This window comes from Bos indicus, chromosome 14, assembly GCF_029378745.1.
Source record: "Bos indicus isolate NIAB-ARS_2022 breed Sahiwal x Tharparkar chromosome 14, NIAB-ARS_B.indTharparkar_mat_pri_1.0, whole genome shotgun sequence".
NCBI classification, from domain to species: Eukaryota; Metazoa; Chordata; class Mammalia; order Artiodactyla; family Bovidae; genus Bos; species Bos indicus.
The window spans coordinates 15,502,656-15,530,452 of NC_091773.1; the positions used below are offsets into that span (position 1 = coordinate 15,502,656).

At 41.9% G+C, this 27,797-nt stretch overlaps 1 protein-coding gene across 5 annotated transcripts; it reads right to left on the minus strand.

Annotated features, from left to right (window-relative positions):
- Positions 1-6,651: 6,651 nt before the first annotated feature.
- Positions 6,652-25,845, minus strand: ZNF572 (zinc finger protein 572). Of its 5 annotated transcripts, XM_070802463.1 has the most exons (4): positions 24,800-25,845; positions 20,961-21,030; positions 11,487-11,598; positions 6,652-10,841 (listed from the first exon to the last, which is right to left on the minus strand). In XM_070802463.1, the coding sequence occupies exons 3-4, from the start codon at positions 11,563-11,565 to the stop codon at positions 9,331-9,333; spliced, it is 1,590 nt and encodes a 529-aa protein (XP_070658564.1). In that variant the 5' UTR covers positions 11,566-11,598; positions 20,961-21,030; positions 24,800-25,845; the 3' UTR covers positions 6,652-9,330. The 5 variants fall into 5 exon arrangements, with proteins under 5 accessions (XP_070658564.1, XP_070658565.1, XP_019829499.1 ...); XM_070802464.1 differs by lacking the exons at positions 20,961-21,030; positions 24,800-25,845 and adding an exon at positions 13,922-13,940; XM_019973940.2 differs by lacking the exons at positions 20,961-21,030; positions 24,800-25,845 and adding an exon at positions 13,561-13,915.
- Positions 25,846-27,797: the final 1,952 nt, after the last annotated feature.

A 27,797-nucleotide genomic window follows, 5' to 3' on the forward strand; every position in this document is an offset into this window, starting at 1 on the left:
ACATGTTGCTCTGGAGGGTAAGAAGATATAAACTAACCTAGGGGTCAAGGAAGGTTTGACAGAAGTTACTTTTAAGCTGAAGTTTGAAAGTTAGTAAGAATGGGATTTCCCTGGTGATCCAGTGGAGAATCCACCATGCAGTGCAGGGGACGTGGGTTTGATTTCTGGTCCAGAGACTAAGATCCCACATGCTGTGGGACATGTGACACAAGGAAAGATCGCCCATGATGCTATGAAGATCCCTCATGCCACAACCTATACTTGACACAGCCAAATAAACATAAGGAAGAAAGAATGGTTGACCTCTAACCGTAAGTGGCAATAACCACACCTTACATTTCTTTTCTCCTTTTCTCACTGTCTTTTTTTTTTTTCTTTTCTTCTCTTAGTAAAATACTAATGCCTGCAGTGGACAATACAAGTGTTTCACTGATTGGTTGACGGCAGTAGGATGGTAAAATGAGGAGTCTATTATTCTGAACAGTCTGACTGGTATCTTCATAAGCCTCCATTCTGCTTTTTCCTCAATATCAATTTTAGAAACAAAGGGATCCTCATCAATGTGCTGAAACTGAATTGACCTTAACATACTGGATCTGGAATGCACTTCATCTTCTGAATCGGGGGAAAATAGGGAACTAACTGAGCTAGCCCTTTCGGCAACCATTCTTCCTCTTGGGACTTACTTCCAGGCTTTGGGCCCTTCCTTATGGATGGAGAAGCCTGTAGGCTAGAGTCTATGGTAGGCTACAGTCTGTGGGGTCGCAGAGTCGGACACGACTGAGCGACTTCACTTTCACTTTACTTCTTAGAACAGCTTCTAGTAACAAGTGCTGGAATTGTGCCTAGGGCTGCATAAGGGAAAATTCGGATAGTTCTTTTTTATTCTTGAATTATAATTCACATATAATATTAGCTTCAGGTGTACAACCTACAATGGAACAATCACCATAAGGCTAGTTACCATCAGTCACCATACAAAGTTACTACATTATTGACTTTATTCCCTATACTGCACATTCCTACTTCATGGTGGTGGGTTAGTCACTAAGTCATGTCCAACTCTTGTGGCTTCATGGACTGTAGCCAGCCAGGCTCCTCTGTCCATGGGATTTTCCAGGCAAGAATACTGGAGTGGGTTGCCATTTCCTTCTCCAGGGAATCTTCCCAACCCAGGAGATGAACCCCAGTCTCCTGCATTGCAGGCAGATTCTTTACCAACTGAGATACAAGGGAAGCCCATAGTTCTTTGTGTGTTTTACAATTAGCAAGTATTAATTTAATGATCAGAAGGTAAGCTATTTTTTAACAGGAAATTTTTTTATCAGTGTTTTCCAGTCTCATCAGCTAATATTTTCTTTAACCATATATCTGTATGACTTAGCATGGGTCAAAATTAATCATGATCACTTTGCACCCAAGGCTTCCACTTAATCCTTCACTGTGTCAAATCCTAGAATATCTACTGATTTTACCAGTCAAGCAATATTAGATCAGCAACTTAGCTGTCTTGGAACCCATAAGCTACCTCTGTTTGTAAGTGACTGCATGTCCACAATGTCACGATTACCAAGATTCTGTTTCCATCTGTTATCTTTATAACCAAACATTTCAACCACCCTTAGCCTTGACTTGATTTCTACTTCACTAGGAAGGGAAGGAGGAAAAAGGAAGGGGAATAAAATAAAGGGCAGGAAAAAGCCTAAGTTTGAGTTAGAATATGGATGGACAAGGCAGGAGAGATTAGGGCCAGAGAAAGGTAAAAGAGAACAAAGATGAAGTGAAAGAGATAGAGGAGTGAAAGGAAGGATAATTTTTAAACAGAAAAGGCAGCAGTTGCCCAAGTATCTGCCTTATTATAAGAATGATGGAGAAGGATAAGAGGCTTATGGAAAGTGAAAGTCGCTCAGTCGTGTCCAACTCTTTGAGACCCCATGGACTGTATAATCCATGGAATTCTCCAGGCCAGAATACTGGAGTGGGTAGCCGTTTCCTTCTCCAGGGGATCTTCTCAACCCAGGGATAGAACCCAGGTCTCCCACATTGCAGGTGGATTCTTTACCACCTGAACCACAAGGGAAGCCCAAGAATACTGGAGTGGGTAGCCTATCCCTTCTCCAAGGGATCTTCCCAACCTAGGAATTGAACTGGGGTCTCCTACATTGCAGGCGGATTCTTTACCAACTGAACTATCAGGCAAGAAGCTTAAGGAAGCTTCCTGATGGGAAAGACTGTCTGAAGGGGAAACTGGGTCTTCTTCTGATGGGCGGGGTCATGCTCAGTAAATCTTTAATCCAGTTTTCTGTTGATGGGCGGGGATGTGTTCCCTCCCTGTTTTTTGACCTGAAGCCAAACAATGGTGGAGGTAATAACAATAAAGGTGACCTCCTTCAAAAGCTCCCATGCATGGACTGCTGTACTCAGTGCCCCCAATCTGATCTAAGGACCACAGCCATGTCTAACTCAATGAAGCAAAGCCATGCCATGTAGGGCCACCTGAGATGGATGGGTCATGATGGAGATGTCAACTAAAAATTGGTACTTACCAAGAGCATTGCCCCTTTGAACTATGGACGGAGGTTCATGACATTGTACAGGAGACAGGGATCAAGAACATCCCCATGGAAAAGAAATGCAAAAAAGCAAAATGACTGTCTGAGGAGGCCTTACAAATAGCTGTGAAAAGAAGAGAAGCGAAATGGAGAAAAGAAAAGATATAAGCATCTGAATGCAGAGTTCCAAAGAATTGCAAGGAGAGATAAGAAAGCCTTCCTCAGCAATCAATGCAAAGAAATAGAGGAAAACAACAGAATGGGAAAGACTAGAGAACTCTTCAAGAAAATTAGAGATACCAAGGGACAATGTCATGCAAAGATGGACTCAATAAAGGACAGAAATGGTATGGACCTAAGAGAAGCAGAAGATATTAAGAAGTGGTGGCAAGAATACACAGAAGAACTGTACAAAAAAGATCTTCACGACCCAGATAATCACGATGGTGTGATCACCCACCTAGAGCCAGACATCCTGGAATGTGAAGTCAAGTGGGCCTTAGGAAGCATCACTACAAACAAAGCTAGTGGAGGTGATGGCATTCCAGTTGAGCTATTTCAAATCCTGAAAGATGATGCTGTGAAAGTGCTGCACTCAATATGCCAGCAAATTTGGAAAACTCAGCAGTGGCCACAGGACTGGAAAAGGTCAGTTATCATTCCAGTCCCAAAGTAAGGCAATGCCAAAGAATGCTCAAACTACTGCACAATCACACTCATCTCACATGCTTGTAAAGTAATGCTCAAAATTCTCCAAGCCAGGTTTCAGCAATACGTGAACCGTGAACTTCCAGATGTTCAAGCCAGATTTAGAAAAGGCAGAGGAACCAGAGATCAAATTGCCAACATCTGCTGGATCATTGAGAAAGCAAAAGAGTTCCAGAAAAACATCTACTAATGCTTTATTGACTATGCCAAAGCCTTTGACTGTGTGGATCACAACAAACTGTGGAAAATTCTGAAAGAGATGGGAATACCAGACCACCTGACCTGCTTCCTAAGAAATCTGTATGCAGGTCAAGAAAAATCAGTTAGAACTGGACATGGAACAACAGACTGGTTCCAAATAGGGAAAGGAGTATGTCAAGGCTGTATATTTTCACCCTGCTTATTTAACTAATATGCAGAGTATATCATGAGAAATGCTGGGCTGGATTAAGCAGAAGCTAGAATCAAGATTGCCATGAGAAATATCAGTAACATCGATATGTAGATGACACCATCCTTATGGCAGAAAGCAAAGAAGAACTGAAGAGCCTCTTGATGAAAGTGAAAGAGGAGAGTGGAAAGTTGGCTTAAAACTCAACATTCAGAAAACTAATATCACAGCATCTGGTCCCATCACTTCATGGCAAATAGATGGGGAAACAGTGGAAACAGTAACAGACTTTATTTTCTTGGGTTCTGAAATCACTGCAGATGGTGACTGCAGCCATGAAATTAAAAGACGCTTGCTCCTTGGAAGAAAAGGTATAACCAACCTAGACGCATATTAAAAAGCAGAGACATTACTTTGCCGACAAAGGTCCGTCTAGTCAAAGCTATAGCTTTTCCAATAGTCATGTATGGACGTGAGAGTTGGACTATAAAGAAAGTTGAGCACCAAAGAATTGATGCTTTTGAACTATGGTGTTGGAAAAGACTCTTGAGAGTCCCTTGGACTGCAAGGACATCCAACAAGTCCATCCTAAAGGAAATGGGTCCTGAATATTCATTGAAAGGACTGATGCTGAAGCTGAAACTCCAATTCTTTGGCCACCTGATGGGAAGAACTGACTTATTTGAAAAGACCCCAATGCTGGGAAAGACTGAAGGAAAGAGAAGGAACAACAGAGGATGAAGTAGTTGGATGGCATCACCAGCTCGATGGACATGAGTTTGAATAGGCTCTGGGAGTTGGTGATGGATAGGGAAGCCTGGCGTGCTGCAGTCCATGGGGTCGCAAAGAGTTAAGACACGAAGAGCAACTGAACTGAACTGAACTGATAATAATGATGTGCTACTTTATTAGCCTACATACTCAGCTTACTATATACACTCCCAGTTTTGCCCCTTCATGTTCATGGTGTAAACAAAACCAAAAGGACTGCACCATTTTACTGGCTCGAGGGGACACCCATGTCTCTGAGATAATCCTTCAAAGATAATCCAAAGACCCATGTGGTCTCAAGCCACTTTATGAAGGTAACAACAGCTAATGTTGAGTGATTACTAGGTATCAGCAATGCTAAGAAGGAAATGGCAACCCACTCCAGTATTCTTAGCTGGGAAATCTCATGGACAGAGGAGCCTGACTGGCTACAGTCCAGGGGGTCACATGAGTTGGACATGACTTAGCAACTAAACCACCACCAAGCGTATTACATCCATCATCTCAGATCCTTGTAACAAACCCATGAACTAAATGTTCTTAATATCTTTATTTTAGAAACGAGAAACAGTCAATCCAAGAAATGATTAAACATTTCCATGATCAGAGCCTATACCTGGCAGAATTATGAGCAATTAAGGGTGATCAGGGAAGGAAAACATGTCCTTAACATTCGTGATATGCCATGTACCTCACCTCATTCACTGCTTACCATGTCTTACAGGTAAAGATAGTACAAAGATAGTAAGTAACTGAAACATGAAGCTGAAACAAACTTTAAACCTCTCCTGCTAAGTCACTTCAGTCATGTCCGACTCTGTGCGACCCCACAGATGGCAGCCCACCAGGCTCCCCCGTCCCTGGGATTCTCCAGGCAATATCACTGGAGTGGGTTGCCATTTCCTTCTCCAATGCATGAAAGTGAAAAGTGAAAGTGAAGTCGCTCAGTCGTGTCTGACTCTTCACAACCCCATGGACTGCAGCCTACCAGGCTCCTCCGTCCATAGGATTTTCCAGGCAAGAGTACTGGAGTGGGGTGCCATCGCCTTCTCTGTAAACCTCTCCTAGACAGTATGAAACAGAAGCCCAAGGTCTTACAGGATTCTGAATGATTGGGACATTTTAGGGTCCTCTAGGGTTAGCGTCATGACAGACCCAGCCTCCCAAGGCAGTCACTTTCATTTCCAAGCCAGCCCAGCTTCTGTGGACTGGATAAGCAATGGTGTTAAAGGGACGGGGGGCATGCTGAGCACGTACAGCCTAACTCAGTAGACTTTATCCATTGGTAAAGGTTTGGTTGAGCTTTATCCCTCAACCAAAACCAATCAATAAACACTTCACATGCCAGGTTTTGTGTCAGGCTTTAGGATTACAAAAATGAAATCCTTCTGACTCAAGGAATTCAGTCCAGTAGAAACATGTATCCTGGAAGGACATACTCTAGGACATTAGCATAAAACATAAAAGCACATGACAACTACTCAGTAATAAGCACTACTACATGCAAAACAAGTATTGTGTCAAACTTCACCAAGCTTGTATTTTCAGAGCAAATCTAACCCACTTTAATCTGTAGTTATCTCAAGGTCATCAGACTATCCAATTATTAAATCTGATGATGGGTCAACATAATAAGCATAAAGAACTGCCAAGGAGAAAGGAGTTATCCAAAAGGCTGTACATTTTCCTTCTATTAGTCCATCCTTACCTCTGCTTCCCACTGCTATATGACCTCTGATAAACACATATTAGGTATCGGGTAAATTTTTGTTGAACAAATGATTATGCTGCTTGAAAGGAATTACACAAACTCAAATACAGAATACAAAGCAATGAGTTTGTCATTACAATGATTACTGGCAAAGGTGGGGATTAATGTATAGGAGCAATTGTCACATAGACTATAATCCTCTCTTTCTCATCATCAGTAAGGAAACTTCTACAGCAACAAGGAGAAGACCATCTGGTAGATTAAACTTGAATGGCTTAGAACAATGAAAGCAAACTTTTCTCTCAGGTACTATAACAGAGATTTACACCTGCATATTTCTGGTAGGCTGTAAAGCAACCGGGGAGCGAGCTCCCTGCTACATCTCTGAATATAAGCATCAACATGACCTTCCCCATCCCACTGTAGGGCTAAAATACCTAAGCCCCTACTTTGAGTAGGAAAAAATGAATACAGGAAGTAGTCTTCTCTTTAATTAAAAAGAAACTATGAAACATCACTTGTTAATAAGAATGCTTTATTTATTCAGGTGCTGAATCCTTTGTGCTGGCAAGAAAAACAGAAAATACAGAGAATATTTACTTTTGGGGGAGCTAAACAAAGAACCTATTTGCTGACTCATTAAAGTGAGGCAAAGGTATTAAATAGGATTACATCTGACTACATTAAATTCTCCATTGTTAAGTGACAAATCTCTCTTCGGTTTTCTGAATTTTCAACTCAAAGAGATTCTTGCCAAATTACTAATGAAGCCCATCTAAATCCATCTAAAATGTGAACATATATGCCTCTACAGGTATCAAGGTTTGTGAAGCAGGTTTTGTATAATTGTGGGCAGTCGCAAAACACAGTGTGGGACAGTAATAGGACACAAGTTACAGAGTTGTTAATCTTCAGATGCAAATTAACTAAAACTGAACTTGCTGTTTTGTTCTTTCTTGATTTAAACTTAGTCCTTTGTTTCATGAACAACAACAAAATTCAATAAGCCAAATCAAATAAAAGTGCTTTCAACAGTCTGCAGACTTAAAACACATTAATCTTGTGCTTTTATAATACCTTATTCCTTGGGGTTCCTGAGGTTGATCATAAAGAATCCACAAGCAGGAAAGTTTGGGACTGTACTGTTGCTTCTGAAAATGTATGGAGGATATTTTTCAATTTGTTTCAATTAATAATAACTAATTACCATTTATTTAGACCCATATTTTAAGCACTGTGCTAGCTGCTTTGCAAACATTCATTTAACACTTACCAAAACCGTGCAATGTAGACATTATCTCTTTTTTACAGATGAGGAACCAGGTTCAGAGTGGTTACTTGCCACACATAATGGGCTCCACGATTGTGAACCACCCCAACAGCTACTTCTTTGCAATTGATCATTAATCAGACTCTCATCAAACATCAAACTCTCAGTTGTCTGCGATAAAGAATACTGTATGTATACCTATGGCTGATTCATGTTGAGGTTTGACAGACAATAACAAAATTCTGTAAACCAATTATCCTTCAATTAAAAAACAAATAAATTAAAAAAGAAAAAGAATACTGTAAACACTTATCCTCAGATACCACAGTTTAAGACAACTGGGGTAACACTGCCTAACATATAAAGGTAACAGGATGCTTGAGTCAGAGGTCACACTAAAGCCAAAGATGCTCAAAATGTTTTCCCCCTTTCTAAAAGCAGAAAATCACCCCCAAAGACTTCTTGAATACCATTAACTATCAGCTTTGATTCATTTTTAAATCCCAAACAATATAAAAAGACACAGTTGCCTTGCCAGTACCAGGTGCATCACAGTCACGGAAGAAAATCCCCATGGACTTCTGCTACCCACCAGCCACAGAGAGCCCTCTGCCCCAGCTGTAACTGGCCCCTTCTGGCTCCACATTCCTAATATACACTTCTACTTATTCTTCAAAAAATATATTTTTGACTCACAAAAAAACAAGAGATGAAATCCTGGGCAAGTCCTGACCTTCCTATACACATCTACCTTTTTACAGTGGCAGGAAAAAATGGAGGTGGGGACAGAGGAAATATCTTAATCCTTTACAACACACCATTCCCACTGAACAAATGAACAGGGAGAATAGTGTCTTGGTTACCAGATCCACACACCATGTACGTCAAGAGGCAAAAGCAAACTGCCGAGACTGGAACTTAGGAATCTGGGGCCCCAGCGGCAAACTGTCCCTGGACACTGGCTCAGACTCAATGAGTTAATTAATAGAAAAAGAACCCAGTGACTTTGATCTGATGAAGAATTATATAATAGGAAAACTGAGGGAAAAGGACCACTTGACAGAAAAATTCAAAACAGAATTATGAATCCTACCTCTTAATCTGACTTTGGCCAAGACAATGGGATCGTATCTCTAGATAACTGAGATGGTTGAATCTAAAACATACAATCATCAAAACAGTGAACCGTTAGACCTAGTGCCTTCAAAACTCTATCTACTCCTAGACTATACTGTAATTCCTCTTGGAGAACAGAATCCCCAGAGCACATTTCCTACAAGAACCATCAAGAATGATGATCTTGAAAGAATTTTTTGTGATATTTAAAACAGTAGCCCCCAGTGGCTACTGAGCATTCAGCAAGAGGTTTACATGACTAAAGAACTCAATTTTAAATTTCATCTTAATCAATTTAAACTTAACTATCCACATATGGCTAGTGGCTGTTGCACCGAACAATGCAGTTCTAAAAGCTAATTTTCAGCAAATAACATATTTGAAAAAAAATTAGTCTTCTCTTCCTTAAGACTCAACAAAACAGCCAGGAGATCACATTATCTGTTCAAAAAAAATCTCTCTCTGGGCAAACCCGTAGGACAGCAATGATCTGTCACCACCCAGTCAGGCAACAGGAAATAAGATTCAATGACAATCTCATCTTTAGTCTCTCAGGATTTCTCTCCATGTTTTCCTTTGAAACTATTACTGTCTTACCTTAAATAAAAAATATTCTTCTTTCTCTCCATCACTGGCAGTATCTCTCACTGGGCAAATCTGGTGACCTGATAATCGGGGTCTTCCCAACCTTTAAGCTGGGAAGTTGACTTTTCCCACATGTTTTGGCAAACAAACCAAACAAATTTTACAACAGTGTGATCTGAGAACATCTTAATTGTAATTTTTGATAAAAAGAAACAGACTTTAGGACTCAGGAGGGAGATGAACTTGGGACTGAAAATGAAGGGATGAGTGCTATTTCCCCAGAATAGTTTTTCCAAGTCCATTCATGAGGAAAATCTTCCACTTCAGGAGACTCAAAAGATTTTCCTACATGAATTTTCCGATGCTGACTGAGATAGGCACTTCGGCTGAAGCATTTCTCACAGTCAGTACATTTGTAAGGTTTTTCTCCCATGTGGGTCCTCCGGTGCCTGATAAGGTTAAAGCTCTGACTGAAGCACTCACCACAGTCAGGACATTTATAAGGTTTCTCTCCTGTGTGTGTCCTTTGGTGAATCACCAGGGTGGAACTCTGACTAAAAGTTTTCCAACACTCAGAACATCTGTAAGGTTTTTCTCCTGTATGCGTTCTCTGATGTCTTATGAGATGAGAGCTGAGGCCAAAACTCTTTCCACATTCACAACATTTATATGGCTTCTCTCCTGGCTGGATTCTGCATTCTTCTATCAGGCTATAGTTCTGACTCAAACTTTCTTCATACTCAGAACTTTGATAGGTTTTGTCATCTGTGTGCATTTTCTGATGTGTAACCAGGTTCGAACTTCGACTGAAATTCTTCCCACATTCTATACACTGATAGGGTTTTTCTCCTGTATGTATTCTCTGATGCTTGATTAGAGTAGAATTACAACCAAAGCCTTTTCCACATTCAGGACATTTATAGGGTTTCTCACCAGTGTGTGTCCGCTGGTGACGAATCAAACTAGAGCTCTGACTAAAACTCTTCCCACAGTCGGGGCACTTATAAGGTTTTTCTCCAGTGTGGGTCCTCTGATGTTCTACAAGCACATAACTATGGCTGAAGCATTTCCCACAAACCGGACATTCATATGGTTTTTCACCTGTATGCGATCGGTGATGCTGAATAAGGTGAGAGCTGCTGCTGAAACTCTTCGCACACTCGGGACATTTATAGGGTTTCTCTCCCGTGTGAGTTCTTTCATGGATAATAAGATGGGAAGTGTTGCTGAAGCTTTTCCCACATTCACCACATTGGTAGGGCTTCTCGCCTGTGTGTGTTCTCAGGTGCTGAATCAAGTGAGAGCTGTTACTGAAGCACTTTCCACACTCAGAACATCTGTAAGGTTTTTCTCCTGAGTGGGTCCTCTGGTGAATTCGAAGATGAGAACTATTACTGAAGCTTTTCCAACATTCAGAACATTTGTAGGGTTTGTCCCCAAAGGATGGGTTCTGCTGGCCAGCAGGCCCGGTATGGTCTCCTGGGCTCCATCCCCAGTGATTGGGTTGTTCCTCCTCTTTTTCTGTACAATTTCTCTGACTCCCCAAGTTGCTATCATTCTCATAGGAATCATCACGTTCAGTTTTACCTCCTTGGGACCCTGTCAACAGTATTTCTTGTGTGTCTTCATCCTTATAATTTTCTGGGCCATCACTTCTAGACCATTTTGAGGCTCTCTCTTTATCTGCCTTGGAGTTACTGAACTGAACAGTTTTCAAATTATTCTTACTTTCATCTCCTGCAGGAATAAACAAATACCCTGAAATTCTGAATTACAGGGGAAGACAGGGAATAACAAACTCAAACCTTGTAAAATGTTTTAGATTTTTAAAGTGTTTCCAGAAGAATATTAAACAATTATTAGTTGGGGGGAGAAAAAAGTGTTTACAGCTAGTTTTACTTCTTTTATTCAATGTGTTCGTCAGAATCAGGTGAATTTTTCGTATTTATAGCAACAGTAATGAAGTGTCTGGTCAGTTCTCACCAATTGCCATGGTGGATATCAAAATATTAATAAAAATAAGTTCACTGAATTTTATTCTAGAAGACTTTAAAGAGAGAAAGTGAATAGAACACTATCTGAGGTAAAAACTAGACAAAAAAATTAGTTAAAATCTGAGCAAACAAAGAAATAGCAATGATACCCACTACTTATTAAGAATGGTAGTTTTGCATATAGTGTATCAGTATCTTAAAAAATATGCCAGACAGATATTATCATTCACTTTTCTTAAAGATGAGAAAACTGAGGCTAAAAGAGTTTTCATAGCTTGTGACAGACCAGGGAAATCAAAGTCTGTCTCATTCTAATGCCCTGATTTTTCTATACATTCTACAGCATGTCTTAAATTCCTAAAGGATTCAGATCTTCTTGATGTCTCACCTGTAATAGTGTTTTTCAAACTCTCCTTCTTTGTGAGGCCATTAGAATCTGAGACCAATAGTTTTTGCTCTTGTTCCATCACAATGATCAATCAGATTAGGGATCAGAAATCCTGTAGAAGGAAACAAGTTATGTTTAAAGGCATTTGTTAACATTTCTCCTTCCTTCCTTCCAACCATTGCAACACAACGGCTGTTAAGCACTTAATATTCTGCAGACCATACTGAACATAAGAAACATGGGCTTTTGAAAATCCTTTCAGATAATCTAACCTCAGATTCAAGTTATTTAGGATTAAGCATTAATCCAATTTACCTTTCCCAGGGAAATAATTTAAAAATTAAACCTTTGCAATAAAGTCTGAGGATCAAGGTTTAAAAATAGAATAAATATTAATACTGTCCACTTGGAACTCAGAAACACTTGTGGTTGAAAAACTGAAGTAGTTTTTTGGAAAAGGCATCAATAGTAAGACTTTACGAATTGATATGCAGGTATAAAAAGCAGCTAAAGAGAAACTGTTTCATTTACAAAGAATAAGTGGATCCTTGACAGAAGGATGAAACCTTTGAAGTTAATTTTAAACAAAAGTTAGGATTTACTTGACTAGTAATAATAAATTAAGACAAAGTAGAGCTAAAATAATTACAGCCAATAATCTCTAAATATAAAAGGGAGGCTAACAAGGGACCTCTTCCTTATCTCTTACTATCGTAATCACAAAATCCCTTTCAGCCTAAGCTTTATCTTCTGGACCCAATTACAACCCCTGACCTACTTGAGGGACTGGAAGGCAATTATATATGGACTCGGCATCCATTTCAGGATTATTAAAAAATAGCACAATTCAAGAAAAATGAGAGTTTAAAAGAAGGCACACACATAGAAAATAAAAGACTTATACTTTTCAATCTGTTACTGCCTATTATGTAATGCAGTGAACCAGATACCTTACACATAACGTTTCTCATGTAATTCTTTCAAGAGCTCCCTGAAGTGTATAAAAATATTGCTGTTGTTGTTCCTAAGTCATGTCCAACTCTTTTGCAACCCCATGGACTGTAGCCCACCAGTCTCCTCTGCCCATGGAATTTCCCAAGCAAGAATACTGGAGTGGGTTGCCATTTCCTTCTATAGGGGATCTTCCCAACCCAGTGATAGAACCCGCATCTCCTCCATTAGCAAGTGGATTCTTTACCACTGAGCCCTCAGGAAAGCCTTGTATAAACAGGTACCAGCATGTTATAGGTGAACAAAAGAGACATTAAGAAACTTTCCCAAGGTCACACAACCGGAACATGGTAGAGCAGGATTCAGTCCCAAATTCATTGGACACTGAATTTAATACTCTTGTCTATTATAGTAAACAACTAGAGAAGAAAGCAGAAACTGAGCATAATTCCAACCAGCAAATGATCAGGCCTTTTATTTTGTAATATATTGACTTCCATCACCAGCACCTCCCCTAATGCCTGCACCACAAACCTTCGAGGGATCTTAGTTCTCCAAACAGGGATTGAACCCCAGGCCCTGCAATGAGAGTGCCAAGCCCTAATCACTGGCCTGCCAGGGAATTCCTATATTGACTGCATTTTTAGAAAACCAATTTATATCCCTAGACCTTATATCAAAAGAAGCTGGTATTCTCTAAGCACCTTCTATATATATATGAAACTTGTCTAAATTACAAGTATGTCCAATGTTTGTGTAGGGAAAAAAACCATACACCTGAACGAAAAAAAAAAGTTGTTCAAATGGAATAGTATGTTTTACCATCGGAGTTACATACTTCTATCGCAGTCCTCACAAAAGAAGCATTAGTCTACCTAAGATACCCGTGCTACCATTTTCCCTGCTAAGAAACTTATTAATTTTGGTAACAGAGGAGCCCTCAGGAACACTGGCTCAGCAAAACGGTAGCAAACTTAAGGCCACAGTTGGTATTAAAAGGCTGTCCCTAAGATGTCACGCCGCAGAGAAAGGCTGTTTTTACTGCCTAGAGCAAAAAGGTGATTAGGCACGGGGCAGTGCTTCGGCTTGACTCCCAAAGAAAATGCAATTTCTGAAGCTTAGCTTTAAAAAGCGTCGGCTGGGAGCACAGGTCGGGTACACTGCGGGTGAGTCCCAGGGGAACAGATCGTCTCCAGTCGACACGGTCCTTTCAGGGACGTCTCAGGGGAGGGAGGCGCGGTGGCCCGAGCTGCTGGAGATGCTGGGCCTTCGCCCTTCACAGCAGCGGCAGTCCTTTGCAGGATGAACATTGCAGCCTGGGCGACGCAGCTTCCGCTCCTCCTGCCCGAAACCCTCGGCTCCGTCCCTCTCCCCGAGAAGGAACTCACTGTTCTGGGGGCTACATACAAGGCGCCCCGCACAACCAGCAGGCCCGGAATTAGGAGCCCACTCTACTTCTGACCCCACCAACCTAAGGTCCTAACCTCTCAAACCCGGAAGTCAGAAACAGGAAGTTCCCTCTTCTCCCACAGTGGGCTTGATGGAGCCTCTCTAGAAAACAGTGGTGGCTGGCTCTCGTTGATCTTAACCCTTAGGCTCCCGGACAAGAAGGAGTGTGCCGGTGGTATTCCTCTTCTTTGTGGACACGTTTGCCGACTCTGATTCTCATCCCTCACATTTATCAGGTACCTTATAACAGGGGACCAGATGGAGCTGATACTTTTCCTTGCCATCGGGGCATCATCAGATTTCTCATCATCACTGGAATTAAAATGAAGCGAGTATTTGTTAAGCGCCGACTCTGTTTCCCACCGCTGTGAACTGGGAGGTATATATTTAAGCCATCTGTGAAACAGGGCGCGAAGGCATCCATCCACATATAAAACAACTAGTTTACGTTGTTATTTTATATGTTTTATAGAGGCAACGTTATGAATAATATTTGGTGAAACAGACTCTCCTCTTTAATTACAGAGAAACTAGAAATCAATCCCTTCATCTCCCCGCATCAATCTAAGTCTGCACTGCAACCATCTCTTCCTTCCCTCCAATTACAACATCGGATTGGTCCTTCGCATTTTAAAGGAGCCCTCCAGTACCGGTCACTTTCCTTTCTACCTTCATGGGATCCTTACACTATCAACTAAACTCCTGACTCTCCCACCACCATCCCCAAATAGTCCTTCAGTTTTTCTTTCTTATTTTTTAACGCCTGACGTTTCCATTTTATCATTTCCAACTCGTCTTTTAACTCATTTCTCCTGTAGTGAAAAACAATAAATCACTAAGATCATCAATGACCTCTGCGTTCTTAGCACATTAGTATTTTTTGGTTCCCAAGTCCCCTTTCAGGAGTTTTGACACTGCTTTCTTCTAGAAACACTCTTTTGAGGGGGCACTGCACTCTCCTCACTGTCCTCCAACAACTCTAGTAAGTCCTGTCTTTCACAAGCCTGTGTGTGTGCGTGTGCTCAGTCATGTCTGACTCTGCAACCCCATGGATGGTAGCCCGCCAGGCTCCTCTCTCCATGGGATTTCCCAGGCAAGAATATTGAAGTGGGTTGCCATTTCCTTCTCCAGGGTACCTTCCCAACCCAGGAACTGAACCCATGTCTCCCAAGTCTCTTTCATTGGTAGGTGGATTCTTCACCACTGAGCCACCTGGGAAGCCCCTCACTTCCAGGACCCAGGGACAAAGACCAGACAAATTCTTGTTATACAACAGGAACCAATCCAGTCCTTCTTCCCTGCACCCTTCCAATCGCCTCAGACGGTGAAAAGTGCCCCACCACTGCTGATTCTCTGCCACTATCACCATCACCACCACCACAACCACCAGAGGAAGAAACTCCTCTCTGCTCTTTTCCACAGCCCAGGAATACTCACGTGACTGAGAGATAAACTTGGTACTTGCTATGGTGTGAATTGTGCCCCTCCCTACCAACTCATATGTTGAAACCCTAAACACCCAATGTGATGGTGTTAGGAGGTGGGGCCTTTGGGAAGTAATTGGGTCTAGATGAGGTCGTAAGAATGGGACCCTCATGATGGGATTAATGCCTTTATAAGAAAAGACACCAAAGATTGATATTCCCCTCTCCCCTCATCACACATCCTCTCTCTCCATTCCATGTGAGGGCACATATTGGCACCCTGATCTCAGACTTTCAACTTTCAGAACCATAAAGAAGTAAATTTCTGTTGTTTAAGCCACCCAGGATATATGGTATTTTGCTGATCTGATAATATGAGCAGAGCAGCTCATATGTACATTGTCAGGTTTTATCCTTTGCAGGGTTATTTAAAACAGAAGGTGGTTTATAAGATGGAATCCCTGATTGGCAGATGGGGCAAGCCCATGTCATGAGAAGCAGCATGATGTCCTAATCAGCAAGTTCTTTGCCTCACATACAAGATTTGTGACTCTTAACTAAGAGATCAAACCTCAGCCACAGTGACTTGGGTATGATGGGCATCTTCCCAGGTCTGAGGATTACTTATTTTTAGTGGTGGGCTTTCCAGTGCTTTGAGCAGATCTTTGGCTCTTTTTTTTCCCCCCATCATCTCTCCTCCCTCTTCTCCCTGCATTATTTGGCCTGAGAATATGTGCCAAGAATTTCTACTGAAATAATCCCTGCTCCAAATGCCCATGACTCAGCACCTCCAAGATGGATTCTAATGGAATACAGACTCAGTTTAAGGAATATGTATGAGCTGGCACAGAGCGCCAAAGATATTGGAAACCAAAAACCATAAATTTCCAAGGCAGAGGACCATTTTATTGAAACAGATATCAAAGAAAATGCAACATCTTTTTTCAAAATGGGTGAGAGGGATGGGTGTTTGGGTTGGGAAGGAAAAGAAATGTCGGTATGGATTTTATTCTGGTACAGCAAGTAAAAGGGATCAACAGCTCAGAGTCTAGATTGTCCCTTTCTCATACTAGCCTGGAATGCTCTTTCCTTAGTCACGTTAAGTGCTCAGAATTCTAAACTGTGTCAGCAGGTGGCTCCAGAGGCAGCTGTTTGGTGAGACTGCCACAAAATTAAAATAATGCTGCAGAGTAACGCATCCCAGTATAATCTTAAAACAAACGTGATATTTGTAGCAATGAGATTTAACAAAAGTAAAATCTGAATGTAATAAAGGGTTATAAGCATGGATATTCTCTAACAGGAACCATATGGAATTAAATACAAGACAGAGAAAGAATTTTGCTGGGTGCCAAACACCAGTCTCCATAATATTAAGGGTCCCTTCTCCTCTTTGGCCAGATTTTCTCTACAGTTAGTTGTCCCCAATGTTCCCATTCTGGCTCCTACCCCACTGCAAGCCAGTCACCCTCCAGCAGACAGAGGATCAAGATGAAGCAGGCCTCAATCTGGCTGTAGATGAGAATGCCAGTTCTTAGGGCCAGTTCTGTTTTAGAGCCACAGAGCTGAATGATGTAGAAAGTTGCAAAACTGGTGTCAAGATTTTCAGGAACCCAGAAGGACATCATCTGGAAATCTGAGGTGTGAGTACACATTATGAAGCCTGGACTATGGCAAAGGGCACCTGATGCATTTCTAAATACACCAAATGCTAGAAGGCAGAGTGGTTACCAGTCAGAACTATGAAAACAGGGGAATTTCTTCAGGACATTTTTCCACTTGCTGTCTTGGATACCAGTCTCCTATCTCCAACTGTGCACCTGCCCTCTTAACTTCAGACCAATCTACCAATCGTCAGCACCCCTCCTAGATATTGGGGCTTCCTTGGTGGCTCAGATGGTAAAGAATCCGTCTGCCAATGCAGGATACACGGGTTTCGTCCCTGAGTCAAGAAGATCCCCTGGAGAAGGAAATGGCAACCCACTCTAGCATTCTTGCCTGGAAACAGTAGGCTACTGTCCATGGGCAAAGAGTTAGACACGACTTATCAAATAAACCACCACCACCTACGAGATGTTACCTCCTCCAGCCTCTTCATTTTATCCTTTGTCTCTCAGCCCATCCCTAGAGGTGTTGATATACTCACGGGTCAGGATGAGTAGCATCTGTAGAATCACAGACCCAGAGTTGGCAGGAGGAAGGAAGGTGGAGAATAATATTTGTGCGAGGCTTTCTGTGGCCCAGACACTGGCTATCCGTTCTCTCACCTCATCCTCACAGCCATCCTGCATGATGAAGGGGCCAGTTGTCCAGCTCTTTGCATATTGAGGAAACTGACACAAAGAGCTTAAGATAAAAGGAAGCAGAGGGAGTGGAGGCCCTCAACAAAACCTGTCCTGCCCAATGGCAGCCCTATAGATCTCTTTCGAAGTCATGAACCCATGCCTTCTCCTGGATATTCTTCTGCAGTGAATGCCACCCCCAGGCAGAAAGTTGCTCCCAGCACCAACTTAGACTATTCATTTCCCTTAGCCCGTAACCAACCCAAAGTCACTAAATTCTGCTGATCCTGCCCCTGAACAGCTCTCAAATGTGTCCACACCTCAGCTCTCCCACCATCACTTCCCTAGGCCAGGGCATCATCATTTCTTATTCTTGGTATTTCTATTTCCTAGCTGGCTCAAGAGGTGTGTGTATGGAAGGTGAAGGGGGGAGGTTGAGGAAGAGTTGAGGAGCTGTAGAAATATCCCATTTTAGTTGATTTTTACAATATTAAATCAAATAATAACATATGTGGAATACTCATATTACCATACTTGGCACTTTAACTACTCAGTCTGTGAGTGTGTGTGGGTGTGTATTCAGTCACTCAGGACTCTGCAACTCCAGGAACTACAGGTTCCTCTGTCCATGGAATTCTCCAGGCTAGAATTCTGGAGTGGGTTTCCATTTCCTACTCCAATACATGGTATTAATATGTAAATCACATGCAAAAGACTTCCTGGTTACCATGTTTAATATCTTAACTGCAGCTCAGCTGAAGGGTCATGCTTTTTTTTCTCCTTCTATCTAGAAATCACTTTTTAATCCCCCTGAAACTTCTTCCTCTACATTCCTCATTAAATCCTATTCATTTTAGATCTTAGAAGAGATGCTATTGACTTTTATGATATTCATTTGTCAAAAAAAGTCTATTCAATCTAAGGAGGACTATATAGATAAGTCTTAAGTCTCTCTGCCTGTGCTTCACAGTGTATTAATTTAGGATAAGCTAAGCTAAGCTAAGCTAAGTCACTTCAGTAGTGTCCAACTCTGTGCGACCCCATAGACAGCAGCCCACCAGGTGCCCCCATCCCTGGGATTCTCCAGGCAAGAACACTGGAGTGGGTTGCCATTTCCTTCTCCAATGCATCAAAGTGAAAACTGCAAGTGAAATCGCTCAGTTGTGTCCGACTCTTAGCGACCCCATGGACTGCAGCCTACCAGGCTCCCCTGCCCATGAGATTTTCAGGCAAAGTACTGGAGTGGGGTGCCATTGCAAACTCTGAAAGAGAGGTGATATTACCAGCTTTACCTCATGAAAGAAGTACCGCACTGGATTTCTCTTGGAGTTGGTTCAGAAAGTACTTTTTGGGGTTTCCCTTGTGGTCCAGTGGTTAGGACTCAGTGTTTTCATCGTCAAGGGCCTGGGTTCAATCCCTGCTTGGGGAACTAAGATGCCAGAAGCCATGCAGCAAGGCCAAAAAATAAAAAGCACCTTTTGCAAAGAATCATCTCGCATGACATCAGATGATAGCCAAAACTGGTAGGTAAACAGGCATTCATAATCAAGTAAAGTAGCTAAAAATACTCAATATTTTAGACCATCCTCTTAGGATCCATTTGTGAATAGATCGGAATATCTTTGGTTATCTTTGATTGGCATTACCGGTAGTCAGTTAGGCAAGTGCTATGAACTGAATTGTCTCCCCTCGAAGTTTGTATATTGAAATCTTAACCCCTCAGTGTGACTATATTTGAATACAGAGCTTTTAAGTAGGTAATTTGGGTTAAATGAGTTCATAAAGGTGGGGTCCTGACTCAATAGGACTGATGTCCTTACAAGAAGGGACAAACACCAGGGTCCTTACAAGAAGGGACAAACACCAGGGATGTGAGCATACAAAGAAAAGGCCATGGGAGGACCCAGCAAGAAGACGACCACCTGTAAGCTAAGGAGAAGGGCCTCAGGATAAATCAAACTGTCGACACCTTGGTGTTGGACTTCTAGACTCTAGAACGCTGAGAATTACATTTCTGATGTTTAAGCCATCCAGCCTGAGAGATTTTGTTATGGAGGCCCTAGCAAGGAAGACAGCAAGGAACAGGAATGCTAAATTCCCTATCAAGTGCAGGATGGCTTGGTATTACCTAGACAGCATATTAAAAAGCAGAGACATTACTTTGCCAACAAAGGTCCATCTAGTCAAAGCTATGGTTTTTCTAATAGTCATGTAATGATGTGAGAGTTGGACTATAAAGAAAGCTAAGCACCAAAGAATTGATGTGTTTGAACTGTGGTGCTGGAGAAGACTCTTGAGAGTCCCTTGGACTGCAAGGAGATCCAACCAGTCCATCCTAAAGGAAATCAGTCCTGAATACTCATTGGAAAGATGGATGCTGAAGCTGAAACTCCAATACTTTGGTCACCTGATGGGAAGAACTGACTCATTGGAAAAGACCCTGATGCTGGGAAAGATTGAAGGCGGGAGGAGAAGGGGATGACAGAGGATGAAATGGTTGGATGGCATCACTGACTTAATGGGCATGAGTTTGAGTAAGCTCCGGGAGTTGGTGATGGACAGGGAAGCCTGGCATGCTGCAGCCCATGGGGTCACAAAGAGTTGGACACGACTGAGTGACTGAACTGACACTAAAATACTGTCCTGTCTCAAAGGCAAATAACACTGAGAAACACCAATCTGGTCCCAACTGTTCATCTTACAGGTGACTCCATTACACTTGTGTCTGAGGCAAAGCACCTTGTTTTGTTTGCATTGATCTGTCAGGTGTTGGCACAGTGTCTGGCACTCAGTATGAGCTTAGTAATCATGAGGGTGTGAGATCTTTCAAAGTATTCGTGTGCTTATTGCATTTTACCTTTCTTTATTGCAGTTCACCTGAGCCATTCTTCTGCTTGAGGGTGATATGCAACTTATTATTGAGAGACTAAAAAGATAGACTGGGATAATATTTAGCTTTTGACATTCAAAAATAAGATTTTGCTGCAAGACAACAATTGTGTTCCTTGCTAAGCGCCAGTCTTGAGAGAGGGTTTTTAAAAGTCCTTTAGTGTATCAAGGGCCTGGTCTGGGACTCAGGCAAAGGAGTTCTACCTCAGAAGTTCCAGAAAGAATATGAAGCCCTTTGGCTGAAGGCCAAGAACTTTAGTTTGAAAAGAGTCACACTAGAAGCAAGGAGCTATTACCCACTCTGTCCTTTCCTGGCCCGACCTCCCATCTAAAAATTGCAGTCCAGTCACTTATGATCATTCTATTCTATGCTTGTTTCTTTGCTTATCATTTTTCTCTGTGATTAGAATGTCAACTGCAAGAGGCAACTGCAAGTTGTCTACTTAACTACTGCTGTATTCCCAGCATCAGAAACATACCTGGAACCTCAATAAATATTTACTGAACAGAATGAATGTGTCTTCTTTTCTCTTCATTTCCCTTTCACATCTAAAGAAGGAGAAGAAGAAATAATTTGAGAGGATATTTTTTAAAGCTTTTGAATTCATTCACTGAATTGCTCTGCTTGCTGAGAAAATCCTAAGAACTTCATAAAACCATACTGAAAGATCTAAAGAAGAAGCATCTCTTAACAGCTCTTTGTTCTTCTCTTCATTCTGCTTCCTTGTGTTCCTTTGCAGTTTATACTGTGACAAATGACATCTCTAATGGCACTGGGCCACTAATTGTTGAGAAAGTAGATTTTTTTAAAAAAGCTGATGTTCTGGGTGGCTGCCTGTTTCTGGCAAGCAAACCTGGGGATATTTTCCATGAATGGTGAAAGGTTTCCTTTCTCAGTAGTGGAACCTCATGGGTCCTAAATCCTAGTGGAGCTGCCCAGAGAAGCATGTCATGTCCCTGAAGGACATCACACCTCCTTGTTCATCATCTCTGTGGGGAGCATGTATGGGTAAAAAAATGAAGATAGGATTCTGAACTAGAAAGCAATTTTTTCAGGAAATCCTGTGTTCAGATCACCAACTTTGGGCAATGAATGTTGGGACTTTTCTTTGCCACAAAAGAATAAATGTTTTAGGAAACATCAAGCCAAATGATCAAGAATGTGGATTCAGACAAAGGATGTGGACCATCAGATTCTTTATTAGTAGCCAGAAAAATCAACTTCAGGAAGCAGCACAAATAAAGTAACCATATGATTTATCACCCAAACCCGCACGCTTCAGATAGTGAAAGCAGCTCTATGAAGGATTACTCTGAGACAATAACTGGAAACCAGGACTGTCTCGGGAATACTTGGGTGAACGGTGGCCTTAATCATAGGGAGAGGCAGACCCCTCTTCCTGTGCAGAGTACCCTGGACTTTTCCCTGCTCATCTTTTTTCTTTGGCAGGAGACATAAATCTTCATCTCTTTTTTTGAACACAAGTGTCTTTTCAGTTCTGAACAACACAGTTCAGAAAAAAACAGACCTGGTTGGGTCAAGTAATGAAGAACCAGTTCTTTCTTGTTTTGTGCCACTATGTCTAATCAGTTTGGACCCAAAAGCTCGAGAAAGGTAATCAGTACTTGGAAGATGCAATGGAGAAGGAAGAAAAAAAAAAAAAAAGATAATATGGCTTCTGCAGGACAGAGAGTTCAAGAGGCTGATGAAAAAAGAGAGGACTTTATAGTCTGAGAGCTGGGCAGCGAGCAGCTTGGGTATTATCAGTGTCCATGTCCTTCAACTGGGAAAGGCAGGTTTTGTCATGTGGATAAGACCATGGGGCTTCCTAGAGTAAGCACAGATTGCCCCATCTGGCTGGCTAGATCATTTGTTTCCTGGTCACCGTCAGTATCTCAGTGGTCACTGCAATATCTGTTATGGCAAGAACTTGCTTCCAGATATGGTTACTTATACAAAAGTGTATGACAAGGACTTCGCTGGTGGTCCAGTGGCTAAGACTCTGCACTCGCAATGCAAGGGGCCTGAGTTTGATCCCTGGTCAGGGAACAAACTAGATCCCACATGCCACAACTAAGAGCTTATGTGCTGCAACTAAAGACTCTGCCTGTTACAACTAAGACCTGGTGCAGCCAAATAAATATTTTTTAGAGTACATGATAATAGTGATTAGTAATTACATTTCTAATACCAACACATAACCTTTGCTGAATACTTTTATAATTTTTACATTTTTTACTACTATTTTAAGTTCATACATGTAAAAGTGCTTAAAACAATGTCTGCTGCTGCGTCGCTTCAGTCGTGTCCGACTCTGTGCGACCCCATAGACAGCAGCCAACCAGGCTTCCCCTGCCTGGGATTCTCCAGGAAAGAACACTGGAGTGGGTTTCCATTTCCTTCTCCAATGCATGAAAGTGAAAAGTGAAAGTGAAGTCACTCAGTTGTGTCCAACTCTAGCAACCCCATGAACTGCAGCCTACCAGGCCCCTCCGTCCATGGGATTTTCTAGGCAAAAGTACTGGAGTGGGGTGCCATTGCCTTCTCCGAAAACAATGTCTAGCATGTAATAAATACTATTTAAGTATTTTCTTTTATCATTGTCATTACTATTTCATTTGATTCTCACTAACACCCTACAAAATAGGTTGGCCAGATATGACAGAGAAGAAAATTAAGCATGGCTTGGCTAAGTTTATTTTCCACTGTTACCCAGCCTATCAGTTTCAGCAGCATGACCCTGGTCAGAATTCTTTGGGTTCAGCTAAGAACAGAGGAGCCCGGTAGGCTGCAGTCCATGAGGTTGCTCAGAGTCGGACAGGACTGAGCGACTTCACTTTCACTTTTCACCTTCATGCATTGGAGAAGGAAATGGCAACCCACTCCAGTATTCTTGCCTGGAGAATCCCAGGGATGGCGGAGCCTGGTGGGCTGCCGTATATGGGGTCGCACAGAGTCGGACACGACTGAAGCGACTTAGCAGCAGTAGCAGCAGCAAGAACAGTATCTTCTGTTTTCTGAGCCCATAATTTTAGCATACGAGTACAGAGTCTGAAATCATACCCCATACGGTTAACAGAAACTGGTGCCTTAATAGAAGCCCTTGCGTGTGTCTTACAGAATAGCAGATAATGGAACAGCATGTTAAAACCCCTCTGCTTGTAACCTGTCTTTACTTAGTCAAGCCTGCTTTAGATGTTTTTCCTTTCTTAACTGCACACCCTCCAAGCTTCATGTAGCCCAGGTAGTATATTACCAGACTTCTTAACCACCCTTATAGACAATGCCTCTTGACAAATGGTTCACTATAATAATGGGCAGGAGAAGGCTTAAGTTGTTTTCCAGGAAACTAGAGTCACCTTCTGCCCCAGCTCAAGCCAGCTAAGATTCGTTGGGACCACCAACCCCACAGCTGGGCCTGTGTAGTCGTCCAGTGAGTGAACTTTTGATGTCAAAAGGCTTAAAACTCCACCCTCAGATCATGCTAGGTGTCTCTATTTTTGAACACGCATCCCAGAAAGAAAGCTCTAACCAGGTATGTCTACACAGAACACCAATCACCTCTCCTTTCCCTTCTTCCAACCCACTCTCCCTATGTCAAAGACCAGCCTGCTTCTTTAGCCCACAAAAATCTCAAGCTCCTCACCTTTCAGGAGGTGGATTTGTGACTTGTTCTCCTGTCTCCTTGCTTGGCTGCCTTGTGAATAAACTCTTTTTCAGCTAGAAACCTCAGGGTTTGGCTTGCTGTGAGGTGGGCAAAGGAGCCTGGTTCAGTAACAACTTCCTCCTGTTTCCCAAAGTAACATACTCTGGGGACGCTTAGCTATTTGGAACCTTGAAGCAAGCTTGCCTGCCCTTAAAAGCTCAGGGGCATCCTGAGGCCACAGTGTGACGGATCTTGTTGTGGGCTTCTCTGGAAAGGTCCAGTTTGGACCTGGAGGTGGAACTTTGCCAGTGTCTTAGGGTTTTCCGGAGGAACAGAACCAACAGTGTGTGTGTGTGTGTGTGTGTATGCATGTTGTTGTTTAGTCGCTAAGTCGTGTCTGACTCTTTGCGACCCCATGGACTGCAGCCCACCAGCTCCTCTGTCCGTGGGATTTCCCAAGCAAGAATACTGGAATGGGTTGCCATTTCCTTCTCCAGGGCATCTTCCCAACCCAGGAATCAAACCTGCGTCTCCTGCACTGGCAAGTGGGTTCTTTACCACTGAGACACCAGGGAAGACCATATATATACATACATACATATATATACACACACGCATTCCTTTTATTATAATAACTATATATGTATGTATGTATGTATGTATCTACCTACCTATCTATCTCCTGTTGGTCCTGAAGGCTGACAAGTCCCAAGATCTGCAAACAGATTCAGCAAACTGGAGACCCAGAAGAGCCGATGGTTTAGTTTCAGTCTCAATCTAAAGTCCTGGAACACAGGAACAGTGAAGTTTGGGTCCAAGTTTCAGTTTGGGTCCAAGATGGGAAAAAGCACCACTGTTCTAGTGCAAGGCTGTCAGGTAGAAGAATCCTCTCTTTTTCTTCTCTTTTTTTTTTGTGCTGTGTCTTCATTGTGATGTGTGAGATTCTCTTGTTGTGCAGCACAGGCTCTAGAGCGCACAGGCTTCAGTAGCTGTGACGCATGGGCTCTCTGGTTGCGGTGTGTGGGCTTAGTTGTCCAGCAGCATGTGGGATCTTAGTTCCCCGATCAGGGACTGAACCCACGGTCCCCTGCATTGGAAGCTGGATTCTAAACCACTGGACCACCAAGGAAGTCCCAGAATAGACAACTCCTACTCAGGTGAGGGTCAGCCCTGTTGTTCTCTTCAGGCCTTCAACTGATTGGATGAGGCCCACACATATTACAGAGAAAAATCTGCTTCACTCAGTCTATTGATTTAAATGTTAAACTTATCCAAATCACCCTAACAGAAACCCCCAGACTAAAGTTTGGCTAAATATCTAGACACCCGGTAGTACAATCAAGTCACACGTAAAACTAACCATCACAGTTGGTATCATAGACAAAGAGAGTCATTTGGGAATCTCTAAGCAGAAATCAGTGCTCCTGAAACACACATTCAGGGAGACCTATAGCTAGCCAAGGCGTTTTTGTGGAGGGCTAGAGCTCAGGGGATATGTAAGGGAAATGAAGGCCACACATCAGCCCACCAAGGGGAACCAGCACTGCCACAGAGTACTGCTGATGTTCCTGAGCTGAAAGTTCTTCTTAAATCTGTTTAAAAGTCTCATCTTAAAAATGGGCTATATTTACTGCTAAAATAATTAGAAAATCTGAGAAAAGAAATTGCAATCAGAATTCTATCAATAATCATAGCAAATACTAAACCTTCGTTTCTTCCATTTTTTATTCGCTTATTTATAGGGTTTTTTTTTTTTTTAACATACAGGTTTTTATATATTGTTGTTGAGTCACTGAGTTGTGTCTCACTCTTTTGTGACCCCATGGACTGTGTAGCCCGCCACTCTCCTCTGTCCATGGGATTTCCCAGGCAAGAATATTGGAGCAGGTTGCCATTTTCTTCACCAGGGGATCTTCCCAAACCAGGGATTGAACCCATGTCTCCTTCACTGGCAGGTGGATTCTTCACCACTGAGCCGCAAGGGAAGCCCAGGTTTTTATATAGTTGTAGACAAAACTGTATAGGGAAAGTTGTGTTCTGTGTTGAGAATGTATTACACTTGACTACAGGCAGATTTGTTCCCTGGGAGACATGTGGCATGTGTGTCTCTGTTGGTTTTCAAAACAAGGCAGGAGGGCATGCTTTAGGCCCACTGGTACAGGCCGGGGATGCTGCTAAACACGCTGCAATGCACAGGACAAAACCACGTCCCCGCCCCCAAGTGCTCTCCGATACAAATGTTGAGAAACTCTCTTATACTTTATCAGATCAGATCAGTCGCTCAGTCGGGTCCGACTCTTTGCAACCCCATGAATCGCAGCACGCCAGGCTTCCCTGTCCATCACCAACCCCCGGAGTTCACCGAGACTCACGTCCATCGAGTCTACTGTAATACAGTGTTCAATATTACTACATTGTCTCTGAACTAATTTAGCCTATGTGTTAGGTTTTTGGCACATTGTGGGTACTGAATGAAACATTAATGAATGAGTAATATTCCATTGAGTTAATATGAAGAAATTTCCATAACTATCCCCCTATTATTGGACATTAAGGTTAAGAAATCTTGCTACTAAAAACTTATACTGCAATGAATATTATGCAAATATCTTAAGTTGAAATACATTTTTTAGATTAATTCTCAGTTGTGAAATCAAAGGTTCATTTGTACAAGAGGAGACTGGTAATGTTTTGTGATCAATAGTACATGCTTTAGGTTCCTGAAAGCAGAAACTTGCCTTATTTAATGTTTTATGATCCATAAAACTTAATGCAGTGCCTTGCATACACAATATCTCAGTAAGTGTTCATTTAATATTAATTTTTATCATGTTAAGGAAGCATTCCTCAAGATACAGTTTACTAAGAAATGTTTTTTTTAATTAGGAGATCATATTTTCTTCTTTGATCTATAAAACATTAACATTAACCAATTCCAGTGCTATGTTACCCTTGTATTCTTGAAATTAATCCTACTGGGTCATAAGTATTAGTCCGTTTACATACTGATTGAGTTGAGCTGTTGGTATTTCATCTCAGTTTTACTCCAAGAGAGACTGGTTTATAATCTTATTTTTGTGCTATCTTTTCTTAGACATGTACAAAGGGAGAGGAATGGTGGCAAAATGTCCACACAGAATGGGGAAGTTACAGAAGGAAGCAGATGAGGAAATCACATGGAGAGACAAATGTACTGTGGAGAAAAGAATAAATCATATCTTAAATGCATGCCTCACTTTTTGGTGTCTTTAAGCTCCTTTAAAAGGGTCTTTTAAAGAGAGCATACAGCTATATTAAAAAAAAAAAAAAGCATTATGCCAAACTACCATAAATCTCTCTAAGTAAATAAATGGATGAATAAACAGTCTTTCATCCTGGAAGAATTTATTCAACGTACTCCCATGCATCAATTATTCAATAAATGAGAGGCACCTAATGTACCCACCATTGTGTTAGATGCTATGGCTATCATGGGGAGTACGTCATTCTGTCTAGCGGATGCCGCCACATCTTGGGATGTTCACTAGGTAATGCTACTCTTAACCTAAAGTGCTAGGGGGGAATAAGTGGTTTCTTTAATTACAAAATTAATATATGCTTAATGCAAAAGAGAGAGAAACATCAAGAAATTTACATACATCATGGTTCCATCACCATTCAAAAGTAACT